The sequence below is a fragment of the Chanos chanos genome, chromosome 7, assembly GCF_902362185.1.
Source record: "Chanos chanos chromosome 7, fChaCha1.1, whole genome shotgun sequence".
Classification (NCBI taxonomy): domain Eukaryota; kingdom Metazoa; phylum Chordata; class Actinopteri; order Gonorynchiformes; family Chanidae; genus Chanos; species Chanos chanos.
Genome location: NC_044501.1, coordinates 30,825,490 through 30,839,935, shown reverse-complemented (window position 1 = coordinate 30,839,935; position 14,446 = coordinate 30,825,490). Strand labels below are relative to the sequence as shown.

The 14,446-nt window shown below is 40.1% G+C and overlaps 1 protein-coding gene across 1 annotated transcript in view; it reads left to right on the top strand.

The window, feature by feature from the left end:
* Positions 1 to 7,598: 7,598 nt before the first annotated feature.
* The window catches only part of pde5ab (phosphodiesterase 5A, cGMP-specific, b), a 29,292-nt gene continuing 22,444 nt past the window's right edge, over positions 7,599 to 14,446 (top strand). The window contains exons 1-5 of the mRNA XM_030780514.1: positions 7,599 to 7,646; positions 9,644 to 10,262; positions 13,327 to 13,416; positions 13,786 to 13,857; positions 14,021 to 14,110. Of these exons, the coding sequence (XP_030636374.1) occupies positions 9,648 to 10,262; positions 13,327 to 13,416; positions 13,786 to 13,857; positions 14,021 to 14,110 (867 nt within the window). The 5' untranslated portion in view covers positions 7,599 to 7,646; positions 9,644 to 9,647. The remainder of the gene's footprint in view (positions 7,647 to 9,643; positions 10,263 to 13,326; positions 13,417 to 13,785; positions 13,858 to 14,020; positions 14,111 to 14,446) is intronic.

The following is a 14,446-nucleotide window of genomic DNA, read 5'->3' as shown; positions in this document are numbered from 1 at the left end:
AGAGCTCTTCTGCTTCAGCTCCTGACACGGACGACTAAACATCTTTTTTTAATTATTTTTCTTTTTTTTTCTGGTGTTATGAAGCTAATTTCTTAATTTATATCAACCAGATACTTGATGCATGAGAGAGCAAGGAGCCTAACCACTCTGGCAAGTGGCGTTAGCAATTTAGCGGCTCACAGACACCCACAGTGTTGACATATCCTGTTATGTTTCTCAGAGCATACAATCCTGCCTTCCCTGTATTGTCACCCCATTCATCAACCAAGCTGGCCGCCGCACCAGAATTTAGTTTATTCCCTGAATACGGACACATCAGACGTCCTGCTTATTGCCAAGGAATGAGAATATGTGTCACTTTGACAGACTGTAAGCAGCGTAATGATTCGTGCTATTCTCTCCATTGTCCGGCATATTAGCTATGTCACTTTTGATTCTGGGATCATTTCTCTTGCTTACGCGGTTGAGGTTTTTGCCCAGTGAAAAGACAAACGAACAGGAGGCTATTTTTTTTTCCCCCCACTCTGGTAGAACAGAAGGGCAACTCAAATTTGTTTATGCTGGCTGCATTCAAGAGTTTTGTTGTGGGTTTTTTTTTTTCCATTTGTCATGATGTAATGACTCTATTTGTGCTAGTCATGAAGATGAGTGCAGGCCAGAGCAAGTATTTGTCGCACCTGCTACACACGTTACTGAAGACCGGTACGCATGTCATCGGCCGCAACATCTTCATAAGCCAAACACGAGGACTCAGAAATGCAAAACATACTGAAATTGATTTTAAACTTCCTCGAGACCATTTCTAGAATATGAAAAATGGAAGCTGAATTTGTGTTTAAAGTACATTTAAAGTACATAACAGAGTGGATCAGAGTAACATACATAAATAACTAGGGGCTGCCAAAGTTGGTCTGGTTTTCCAGTTTGGAGCTCAGCGCGGCGGTTGGGTTGATGAATCTATCATCGGCGTAAATGGAATGCATTAGCAGTTACAGATCATTTGATAATCACCATTAATCTTGTGTTGATCTGTTGTGTCGAGGGATCTAAGGTGTTGGCAGCAAAACGTGTCGACACACGAGCCTCCAAGAATCTTACAAAATCAGCAACATTTCCTTACCACTTCAAAATTAACTAATAAAGAAATAAAGAAATCTGTCCAAACATTTTAAAGTCATTATGCCTTTGATAGGCCTCCACATTTCAACGTCTCTTTATTCACAGAGTTAGAAAACAAAGACCAAGATTTGTAATCTTGACGCCATTTAGCATTTAGCCTCGCGACAAATGACCGCCCTTACAGTTTCTTAGTCTCCTTTCAAATTTACTGCAGATATGGAGTATGAGACACGGTCAGGACAGGGATAGACTGTTTAATGGAAAATAACTAACCTATCTTATATACTCAGTTAAAAAAAACGGATCTTCACGCAGATGAATCACACGTTTCAATCAACAAGTTTTTTGGGTTTTTTAAAATTTTGTTCAGCTTTTTAGGCTGAATACAGCTGTGATGGTACAATTTTAAAAAGTGTGCAATTTTCTCCATGTGGGCTTGTTAAAAGCTGAAACCACAACTGCGTGTATTTAATTAACCTTGGTCACACTGATTATAGCTCCATTCTTGGCATGACAAGAATGTACACAGATCCTTCCAGTGGAAGAAGTTTGACTGATATATTCTATGAATGACATTTTAAAATGCTCATCCCATTTCATTGGAAACGTGTTTGTACGTTCGAGAGCGCGTTTGTATTGTGTTTCTCAGCAGACGGTGAGGATATTGAGAAAACCTTCAGATTTTGAGAATAATCCCTCAATTTTATGGACTCATACTTTTACAGTGCAGAGCTCTTGTCTGTAAATATGTAAATCACACTCTGTCAAATTAAGGAAGGAAAGCCAACTGAGAAAGCTCCTCGATTTGTTTGTGGAAAAAAAGAAAAAAAAAAAGAAAAAAGACCAGTATGTGTGACAAAACCCAGAGATTAAGACACCTCTGGGAAATTAAGCTGTTCTCACACACTGAAATTAGTTCCGCTCCGTTGAGCCTTTCCACAGAATGGCACTTAACTCAATAGTGACCGGGGGAAACAACAAAACAGAGTTCGTAGAAGTATATTAAGCCATTAAGGCATTTATTCAAAGATTTTTTTTTTTTTTTTTTTTGGAAAATTGCATGTGACAGGTAAGGCAAGTGTGAATGTCAGCTTAATAGGGTGTTGCCACTGTATTGGACAGTCACGAGTCACCCCCAGAAAGTTGTGTATGTATATAAACATGTAAACATGTATAATATACAATGAACTGATACATTTATATGTCTATGTAATACATAGATATTACATTAATGTTGCATACAAGCTCATGAAGGTTATCATTATCATGTTATCAAAATATAACACACACATACACACACACACACACACAATATGACACACATACCACCTCCAACCATCACCATCTCCTCCGTCAAAGCATATTTTTTTTTATCCATAAAACATTAAGCTTTTTTTTTTTTCCTTTAGAAGAGTCTGCCTGAATTATTGGGTCAAGAATTGTCGGAAACTGTTGATTGTTAGCAAAAGATAACTCTCCGTTACGGAATAACAGACTTACTGTAAACTGACAATAACCAGACCCAAAAGTATTTTAGAATCTCGGATCTTTCCCGCTTCCAGGGGAGATGGAGGAAAAGGTTCATCTAAACAACTGAAACACATCCATAAACTCAAAGTGTCTCCTAAAACCTGGCTAAAACTGGCTAAAAGTAGGTACAGGTCAGATATGGAACCATCTCATCTGGTAAGACAGAGAATTAATTGAGCGTTTCAAGTTTCAAGGTAAAAAAAAAAAAAAAAGAAAAGAAAAAGAATTGGGTTCAAGCAGAGGTAAAAGATAATGCACATAGAAAAACATTGGAAATAAGTGGAGTTATTACCTTTTGAGTCGACAGATGGATTCCAGATGGATTTCTATTGTTAGGATAGGCCTGTATGCTCTGAATTATGGCCACGTTATATCTCTGGAGACCATAATAAATCCAGTGGTAATTTCGAATATGACAAGCATTTTTCATAGGAGATGGATAAGCTCAGAGAGATTTAGAGCACACGGAGAGTCAGTCAGTCCAGTCAGCGTAAACACGTGATGAGTAATACCACTGCCTGTGTTATTTTACAGTAAAAAACGTCAATCTGCTGTTGTCACTTTACTTGACAAGGAAGAGACAGTGAACAGTTACTTCTAGTGCTACAATGCTCATTTTTACTGCTCTGATAAATTCAGTTGAATTAAAGGAAATTACGACATCATCAATTACAGCATTGTATAGATTGTTGACAAACTGACAGTTAATTAATTTGAATTAAAAAAAACTGAACTGGCTATAAATTAGACCAAAAAGATAGATGGTGTCAACCAACTGCAAACTGATTTTTTTGTTTGTTTGTTTGTTTGCTTGGTTTTCTTTTTTGTCTTTGCAAATTACCCAGTACAATGCTTATCACGCTCACCTGAACTTGAGAAAATGAAATGGAATCAGAATATGTTCAAGAGGAAGTTTGAATCGGTTAAAATCATTTTTAAGTTTTTTTTCACAAGTACAGGTGCGCAGAGCATATCCATGTATCTGGCAGTCTGTCATTATATCAAATGAGCTCATTTGATCAGAGACAATTTGCATGATGTTGTGTTGAATGCTAACTGGAAGAGCAAATGTATTCCAATTAATTTTTGGATCAAAAATTTTGTCTGCAATGATGAAGGACTTATTCATAATTTAAGAGAATGAAGTATATATAACACATATATGCACATGTTCAAACATTCACAGACACACACACACACACAGACAAACATACTCATGCACACACACATGCACACTCATGTGCATACAAATACATACAGACTTACATTCACGGACACACACAGACAGACACAGACACACACACGCATGCACACATGCACGCACACACACACACACACACACACACACACACACACACAAAACTCTGTCACCAGGAGGGAGAATGAGTGTGGTAGATTAAACAACCATCAAATTTAATTTTCTGTTCTCTCTCAAGTTACTTCTTGCAATTGGAGCATTGAGGAATCCAGCTTGCTACAGTTTAGGTGTAGAAATAGTTTGAATAGCTCTAAAAAAACATATGCTCAAATCTGTCCTGTTGACCCTCTGGGCCTACATTGTAAACACGCTGTTCCAAGCATGAGGCAGTTTTGTTGCATCGTTTGACACAAGTTAGACCCCCCCACCCCACCCCCGAGACACACACACACACACACACACACACCCTGCATCCCGTAAAAACAGGTCAAGTAACACACAGTGCCGAGACGCAGATAGCATCTCGCAGTTACTATTTCACCTCGGTAATCTGCCCACTGGAGTATCCCCCCCCCCCCTTCCCCTTTAAAACTCTGTATTTATTCCAAGTCATGCTGGGATCTGTGCTGATAGGTGGCAGGGGTAGCTCTGGGTTTTCTCAACTTTGCGAGAGAGCACGGAGAGCGGCCGTTTAAACCCCCGCCGTATGTTTTCCTCACTTCCAAACAGTACGGCACGTCATGCTCGCAGCCGCTAAAAAAAAACGCTCGCCTGCTACGGTTCTCCCCAACAAATTCTCCAAAATAGACAGCTAGTGAAGCTTTGCTCTTTCAGAGGAATTACAATGCTGGAAGGAACAAGGTGTACACCAAAGGTAACTGCACGCGGCAAAGAAAACAAAAAGCATGCAGCGAGTTTGAATATGCATGCTGTTTTTTTTTTGTTTTTTTTTTAAATTAAATGGAAATTCTGTTGTGTCAAGAAAGTGGTGCATGCATGGTTTTGGTTCAAAGTTTGTTTTTGTTTTTGTTTTTGTTTTTTTCCACTGAAGCGTTGTAGAATGAGCATATATGTGTGCATTTATGTATTTAAAATATACATTCAGTCTTCCTCGTACTTAAGCAATGGATTTTTTTTTCTTCTGCAAATTATGCTCAGATCTCTTGACTTGAGAGGAAGGGACAATTCTACCTTATAAGTGCTTTCCAGAACTGTATATCTCCTTCAGGATTTTGAAGGGTTTTTTTTTTTTTTTAAAACAAGGAGCCACAACAGTGGGGTCACAGAGAGGGTAAGGGGTACATTACTACCCCCTCCCACCCCTCACACCCCACCCTCCTAAAAACCAATCCAAAGAAATATCTTTTAATGAACAGATATCTTACAGTATGCATAATTTTTGATATTTATTGATTTGTTCATAATTGTGTGCATGGGTATGAACATGTGAAGGAACTGGAGGGTTTTACTGTGATGAGTTTAGATGTAATGTAGTAGTGCTCAAATCTTTCAGCAAAACAGTAGCTGTGTAAAAATAAACAGAACATTTTCTAGAAACTTCAGGGCTGTAGCAAGTCTACTAGAAGGGGTGGATCTTTTATCCTAAAAAGTTAACCTTTTTTATCACTATTATTATCATTATTATTATTATTATTATCATTATTATTATTAAATGGTTTATTTGAATTGGGTCTTAGTCTGACTATTAGGACCCTTTTTGGTGGTGATGGTAATAGTGGTCCTGCGGGTCAGGGGTGGGTAAGGACCCCCCCACCCCATACAGCCGTAAACTTGCATGTATACTCCATGCATCCCCACCCCAATTACTGTGGTTCCTCTGAACCTATCTTTCCCGCTGCGGCTTAAAATGTCTCTTTTTTAGGGTGGGCCACAAACTCTGTAAAAATCCACTAGCCCCAGCCTAACCTGTACTTCTGTAAATTGTTTCCTTTCTAACATAATCTTGCTGTGCGATACATATAGAAGAGAGCATGTTGAACTCTCAAGATTGTTTCCATTGTAGGACTGTGTTTTACCACATTGTGGATATCTCCCTTGACTACAACTGAAGTCAGGGTTTACAATAGTGGTTAGACTGTTTAATCTAGTCCAGGGAATTATACAGCAGACTAGAGTGTTGTTTGACTTGTTTCTGAAAGGCAAACCGTAGAGCCAACCTCTCTGTCGGCTGAGTGACCGCATCTGGACAATGTTCTTGTCGACCCCCATGTCTCTGAACGCTAGAACATACACGCCAATGTATCGAATGTCACCTCAAAAGACGCACCACAAATACAGGGCCGTTGACTGTGGACAAATCTTTCATCTTTCTCGTATTTGGAGAGAGAGAGAGAAAGTAAGAGGAAAAGAGAGAGAAAGAGAGAGAACGAGAAAAAGAGAGAGAGGGAGAAACAGAGAGAGAGAGAGACAGAGAGACAGAGGGAGACAGAGAGAGAGAGAGAGAGAGGGAGAGAGAGAGAGGGAGAGAGAGAGAGAGAGAGAGAGAGAGGTATAGAGCTCTGAAGAAGTGGAGGGATTTGCAGAGATAACCAGTGCACCAACATGTCTTGACTAGTTCCAAACCTAAAAGCAGGTATTAGGAACACCTACAAAAATGAGCTTAAAACATAAGTCTGGTGAATTCTGTCAAAAATAAATTCTGAGAACATTGAGAACTATCTAATCGCATCATTAGACTGACTGTAAAATCCTATAGGGGAACCATTTAGCTTTAAGCCTCCTGTCAGAATTTCTGATGTGCCCAGGAGACCACATATGCCTCCTATGGCTTTTCTTTATCCCTAGAGAAAAAGAGGCACCATCTGCTGGTAAGGTAACACCATACCATAAGACCACTGGCTGAAAAGATTGGGGGGTAGTGTTTTAGTGACTGTCGCATATATTGAATTTTCTCATATAGGCCAGCGAAAAAAACAGTGCTCAGTTCGTGTGTGGCACAGCGTTTTAACTGAATTTCGTGCGGGGTATTAATGTGCGATTTTTAATCAAGGAAGATGATGTGTGGAGAGGCACCCCTGCTGTTCTCCAGTATTTCCGTCCCTCTTCTAAGTAATTGCCCCACTACTGTCTCTGTTCACGAGCCTCTCCACTCTTATCGTTCAAAATTAGCCTCTGAGAGTGTCTAATTGATTGGTCATCAACTCTTAAAAAGTTATTTTAATTTGCTTCCCAATATGTATTCCGTAACATTTGAGGAATCAATGTTTCTTATCATTATTTTTTTATTTACTTTAATTTAATAGCTTTCTTATAATAGACATAAATTAATTGTTTCCCTGCTCCATTAGGTTTATTTTTAAAATCAGCTAATTAATTTGATATTATATTTGGTAAAAATTCTCAGGGTAGAGCATAAATGTAAAATTAATGAGGTAAAATTAAGCTGACAGCCTGACATACACGGATGAATAAGAGAAGATAACCAAAAACCAAAAGAGAGAAAGGGAGAGAGAGAGAGAGAGGGAGAGAGAGAGAGAGAGAGAGAGAGACGTACATTGAATTGAGGATTCTCTCAAAAGGCGGCTCTGCTCCTGACTATGAGGACAACAGTCAGTGCTTGTGCACCAAGCAGACACATGCGCATTACGTTAAACGCGGGGTTTTATTTTGACACCTGTTCCGTGATTTCATCAATGAGGTGTCACCGCAAATGAAATTTAAAGAGTAATTTTATTTTCCGCGGCATGGAGGGCTATATTCCCGAAAGCGAAAGGATGGAAGCATGGCTTGACGACCATTTGGACTTCACTCACTCCTACTTTGTCCGGAAGGCTACACGGTGAGTTGAAAGGAAGGAGTGTTTATCTAGTTGTTTAATAATATCGTCGTTTTGTACGTTATGAGTTAAAAGTTTTGGGCTTTTTGTGAGGTTTAGTTGACTTTAAAAAAAAAAAATGTTATTACTGCAGAGCAATTGACCAAAGGGCTTCCTGCAATGTGCGCTGCGTAGGATGACATAGGAGGCTGCTTTGCGAGAAGATATTTGTAAGATATGATCAGGTCTGTGCACTTAATACCGCGGTAGCAGTTCTTCTGTCTAGTTCATTTGCTGCACTCAACAATGTAATCAGTAACTTTTTGAAGATAAATACAGCGCGAGAAGCCAAGGGCTTTTAAACGTTAATTTTTAACTTTTATTGGAACCGTTCCTTTCGGTGTTGTAAAGGTTGTGAAGTCTGTTCCTCCAGGTACTCTCTAGGATTGGCTATTTAAAAGCATCTGCCCCATACAATAAGTCAAATGCTTTGTGCAGTGACCGCGACGCAGTTTAGGCATCTTCTGTTTTACGTTGCTGTCCGTGTTAGATTATAGGTGAACTCGTACGAAACCTTGTCTGTATTCCTTTAAAAATATATTATTAAGCATATTTTACGTTTTAAGAGGTGATGGAACTTTATGATAAGGATTATGATATTATTCGCGACCTCATTTCTTGTAACGGGCGCTACATCTCACCTTTTCCTCTCGACTCTGTGAGTTCCCAAGTGCATTTAGACATTTTCCTCAAAACAAGGTACGTCGCGTAAACATTAAGGCTGTGATGTAAAATCAGACTTTCTAACTAAAAGCACAGTAATTTAAATTAACAGTATGAACCGATTCTCTCTCTCTCTTTCTCTCTCTCTCTCTCTCTCTCTCTCTCTGCTTTGTTCGTTTGTCAGTTAGTTGTTTGCCTGTGTGCTGTATAAATCGAATAGGTTTCATATCACCAGGCTAAATGATTTTGAGCAGCCCGGATTAAATGAAACGGTCATCTAGACAGACTTGTGTTCAGGCTTAATTTGGTGTAAACCCTCCTGTTCAGACACTCACCACCACCACATATCACCCTGAATTAGCCACATTATATTTAACACGCAAATGCAGACATATGGTTTTCTATTATTCTTTCTGCTCTAGTTAAAATCAGTCCATGAAAAGCAAATGTTGATTGGCACAAAGCTCTAGGTATGGACGTTCTACCTCAGCAAAAATCAGATGTTTATGTTCTGGGTGCAATGCTGTTCTTCAATGTGCGTGCTATTGATTTAGCCATACAGACTGAGGACACTTGAGGGCAAGTCTGCAGAGATTTGACTGGAGGTAGTGTTCCTACCTATGATAGCGTGCATTTGCAACGATCGCAGTTCGCTCAAGACCAGTTTCTCTACCGTTTCACAATGTATTAATTCAAGGGAAGCTTTGAGAATTTTATGTGACCGGATTTGAGGTTAATTTGCCAACAAATTTCACGGCAGTAGGTTTTACATCTAGCAGGGATTTTTACAGGAAAACTATTCTTGACCTTAAATACTTGCTTTATGGCTACCTTCACATTGAAGTGAAAGATTTTTTTTTTTTTTTAAAGAAATCGTATAATCTGCCGTTTTACAAATGTTGCTTCAGCAAACACTTCTGGCTCACAACCAGCCTTGGGGTCTAAATAGGACTTGACAGCAAATTATATTCTTTATTTACAATATATGAAGTTATCTTTCGCGTGCTGAAAGACAGTATTTACCCCTGACTCAGTAAAATATGCCAGAAATAGAATAGCCTATATACGTTGTGGCAGGTTCACAAATGATATGCAAAGTATTTGCACACAAAGTCCTTCACAAAGAGTATGAATCTGTAAGCCTTGCCATATGTTATGAATGAACTTGAGTATGGACTTGTGTATGAACTTGTGAACTTGTGTATATCATGACTGTTATTGCTCAGAATTTCTGGGAATCAGCGCTGTCAACTGTGGATGTCCTCGATTCTCATTGGCTGCTGTTGTTCTTTTCGTAGGGAAATGGTGAATGCCTGGTTTGCTGAGCGAGTGCACTCCATCCAGCCCTCCAGAGAGGGACCCAAGGTTCAGGCTGAGCCTCTGGTTGTTCTTCCCCCGATTAGCCTTACTGAGACTGGGCCCTCATCCAGCCCTGCTCCTAGCACGCCCACGCGTAAGATCTCAGCATCCGAGTTCGACCGTCCCCTGCGGCCCATCGTAGTCAAAGACGCAGAGGGATCGCTCACCTTCCTGAGCGACACTGAACGCGTGCAGATGCCGCTCCGAGCCCAGCGTTCCGCCGAGGGGTCCGATGACGGCGCGGGTCGAGGTGGGGACCGCTGCGCCCGTTTGTTGGAGCTGGTTCGAGATGTGTCCAGCCACCTGGACCTGACGGCGCTGTGCCACCGCATCTTCCTGCACATCAACGAGCTGATAGCCGCCGACCGTTACTCCCTCTTCCTGGTAGGCGAAGACAGCTCCAACAGGAAGTATCTCGTAAGCCGTCTCTTCGACGTGGCCGAGGGTTCCACTTTGGAGGAGGTGTCCAACAACTGCATCCGCCTGGAGTGGAACAAAGGCATCGTGGGTCATGTGGCCGCCACAGGCCAGCCTTTGAATATCAAGAACGCATACGAGGTGAGCCCTTGGTGGGGTTTTTTTTGTTCTCTTGGAGTCTTCCTTATTGCTTTTTCCAGAATATCAGGTAACTTTGGGAAACCAAAGAGATTTGAAAGAAATTTCTTGGTTAAGGTGAAAGTAATGAATATGCGGGTTTGTGTGAGTAGAAACAGGAAGTTACTGTTTGTGATTCTGGGCCGCTCTGCTGACAGAGCAGAGTCAGAGAAACTGAAGCTTCTCAAACCCAAAACCGCAGCTTCTGTGAGGTGGGACAGAATGTGAGTCATGAAAAAAGCAAATTATGTTGATGGGGAACAAACTTTATTGACTGAGAACATAGGTCGCATCAAAGCACAGTACAAAAACATAATCTATGTATCTTGTATACTGTAAAATGCAGACAAAGTGAACTTTGGCATCTGACACAATTAAAATTTTGAGGCAAATGATCTTTTAGTCATTAACCTAAAGCCTCTGTTGTTACTACTGATGGCCAGTGTGCCAAAGCCGGTTCATGTCATATTACAGTTTTACATCAGGTTTCCTTGAACCATGACTTTTCTCTGAATTCACCCATAAAATTCACATTTAACCTCGATACAGGTGCAGTCTTTGGTTTTGTGGAGCCAAGAGGGTTTTTTTTTTTTTAATATATATTCTTCTAAGTAAGGAAGAGGCACTGGTTTCCAGGAGCACTTTTCTTGGTATCTGTTGATTTGCTCCATTTGATCTCAGCATTAACCCTCGACCTTGTCCAGACGGCATCCAGACTGTTGGCCAGACATAGCTCCATGGTCGTTTCTCATGAATTGTGGCAGTACTTAGAAACTCTCTGTTGAGGAATAACACTGAACTCCATCTTCTCGAATATTCTGAATTCGTGGTATTGAGTCTTCTCAACAGGCAGCTTTTTTTCCCCTGTTCACTGAAGTTAAACAATTGCAGTTCATGCCCTCCAGCTAAATTTGTAGGAAAGTCTGTAGTTTGAGAATCTTAAATCAGACCTGCTCTTTATAGCACCTTTGTTAGAGCTCTGGGCATTCATTAAAGAATATGCTATGATTCATAGATAGTGTCATTGTCTTAAATGAGACAATATTATAAGTTAAATTCCCTTTGAGCTTGAAAAGTGTGTCATTTTTCAAACTTTTAACGTGGTTCAGGACTGAAAACTCCATAGTTGTGATTCATCTTTTGATACAAGCATCTTCATACAAGAGCAATCTATGACACTGGGGCCTACGTCGGTGCAATATTGTATTGTATGCTGCTGTTTTTTGTTTTTGTTTTTAGATACACATACAATTTTTTTTTGTTTACTGAAAAATGTTTGACAGCATGCGTAACTTCTCGTCACTATCGATTTACTGGAAGCTTCCAGCTTCTGTTTTGCACATGAGAAGGTTTAAGAACGAATATGTATGTTGTTTTATTATTTGCTTCAGTGTTGGGTAGTTACGAAAGTCAGTTGCCAAACAACAGTTTTAATTATGATTACAGCAGCTTGTATTTTTAGCCTTTCTTATTTTAGACTAATTGTGTTTTCCACAACAGGTCCACAGGGAGACTGAGAGAGTGAGTGTGTGTGTGTGTGTGTGTGTGTGAGAGAGAGAGAGACAGAGCTGTCCGTACTTGTCTCATTACACTTGATGCTGTACCATGACAGTTGTGAAAACCACCTTCTCAAGCCCATTGATTTTGAGGCTATAAAGAGGGTCTTTTTTTAAGCTAACACAGGACCCAAACACAAATACAAAGAGGTCTTTTTATTGACTGGTTTGTTGTTTCTCGAGGGGAGTCTATCGAGACAGCTATTTATGCCCTCTGTCAAACTTAAATTCGTTTTTTGCTGCTGCCGCAGCCTTTTTGTGATGTTACTTGCTGGTGTTGTAAATGGTGCCTGCTTTTTTTTTTTTCCCCTTCAAACCATTGTATACCATTGTAGGTTTATGCTCCACAGAGGTGAATATTTTGTGGAACACTATCTTAGGTTAAGCATCATGGTTTACTTGTTAATATAGAAGCACTGCTCATATTTTAGACACTGAGAGAGAAAAAGATGAAAAGAAAGAGTCATATGTGGGGCTAAAGACTTTCATTACCATGTTGATGTCTGTGTATGTCTGTGTACGATAGAGAGAGAGTGTTTATGTGTGTGCGTACGTCCTTTAGCATTTAAGTAAGCGCAGTACGGTACCGTTGCGCTAACAGAATGGGGCTGATATCCTTGTGCTAGCCTGTCTGAAATCTCAGAGCCCACGCTGGGAGAGGATGGTAAACATCACCGAAAAAGTCAGCGTCGCAGGCGGCAGAGCGGAACTGCAGCCGCAAAGCATTTCAGGACGTCCTCGCTAACAAACCCACGCCACTGCTGCTGCCGCTGCCGCTGCATCAGTCCCTGTAACTTCCAGGAGAAAATATTCTCTCAGCAATGACACGCTCTTTCAAGTCATTTTACAACAACATGACAAGTTTCGCCTGTGAGAGTTTTTTTAAGCCGTCAAATGAAGACCTAATTTGTGCCTCGCTTCCTTTCTTCTTAAAGGTCTCTCCACTGACTTTTGTCTAAGTTCTCCTATATGTCTAAAAGTGGGTCAGAGCCTGAATCTAGACATTGAAAAGGTCATTAATAGTACTTTCAAAGGTCGTGTAAGACAACTTTTCAGAACAGCTATTACCTGTTCTTTTTACCACTTTATTTATTTATTTATTCATTTATTTTGGGCTCAGCTCATTCCTTCAGGCAAGTGAGCTTGACCAGCAGACTGCCTATATTACTCTTACTCAGTTGTTTTCGATGGAAAAGGTCAGTTAGCAGTGAAAACTCATTTTACATTTCTGGAATAACTAAGGGTTTGGAACACATGAAATAATCACTTGAAATTTGGCAGAAGAAAGAACTGCGCATGAATGCAGAGACTGCTTTTTGATTTTCTACTCCTAAACGAAAGGGGTAAACCGAAAAAACTGAAAACTACTGTGCTTGAGAGAAGGAGGCATTTGAATTTTTAGCTGTACTCTTTTACTCTTCTAAACTCTTCTCATTTGACTAAACTATTATCTAACACTTTTGTGTCTCCAGGATCCCAGGTTCAATGCAGAGGTGGACCAAATCACGGGATATAAGACACAGAGCATCCTTTGCATGCCCATTAAAAACCACAGAGATGAGGTAAACTGGACGTTTTCAGAAACCTTCAGAAATCCTTGCCTGATTTGCAGGAGTGATTGGCAGTAGTACACATCTTGTTTATGTAACTTTTCTTCACCCTTCAAATACTGTGTCTACTTACGAAATATGTTTTCATAAATCAAGTTAGAATGCTGGATCATTTTGATTTGGTAATTAGGCAGTTACAGTGCTGTCAGCAAAAAAAGCATAGCACATGCACCCACACCCAAACACACGCGCACACACACACACACACACGCACACACACACACAAAGTAAAGGCATGCAAGTACTAGCATTCAAGGCAACAGTTCCCCGACCTTTTAATATTATTTGCCTTTTGGTTCTGTACCTTTCTACCCTCCTAAGGTTGTTGGTGTAGCACAGGCAATAAATAAGAAGAGTGGTGAGAACAGTGCCTTCACAGAACAGGATGAGAAGGTAAAGTGTGTCAACACACTGGCCTGTTCATTTGTTGATCATAATTTTAATGGATTTTCTAGCGGTATGATTAGCGGGAGTACTTTGAGATTTCCAGCTTTGTCCCTGTTAACATCTATCTTAATTTAAATAAGTTTTTTTTTCCCCTCCCCTTTCCTGACAGGACTTTTCATCCTACCTAGCTTTTTCCGGGATCGTTCTGCACAACGCACAGTTGTACGAGACCTCGCAGCTTGAGAACCGGCGGAATCAGGTAGCGGTTTTGTAGTCCGACTGAAAGAGAAAGTGGGGTTTGTAATCATTTTGAGCTGGCATGATTTCTGTTTCTGTCTTGATATAAACTTGTCTAACCATGTTGAATGTATCTGTGTTGTGAGGTTTTTTTTTTCCTCTTAGCTACTTTAATGTATAAACTGTGATAAATGGATTACGGTCTGTCTTCCATGAAACGTGCGTTGCCCCCTCACTAAGCTGGGTCTCATTAATTGATTTTTGGTTGAAATGCTGATAACAAAAAATGAGTGAGCGGTGTATTTGCCAGTATATATTCTTGACTCTCTCTCCTTTTTTTTTTTTTTTCCCAAATCTC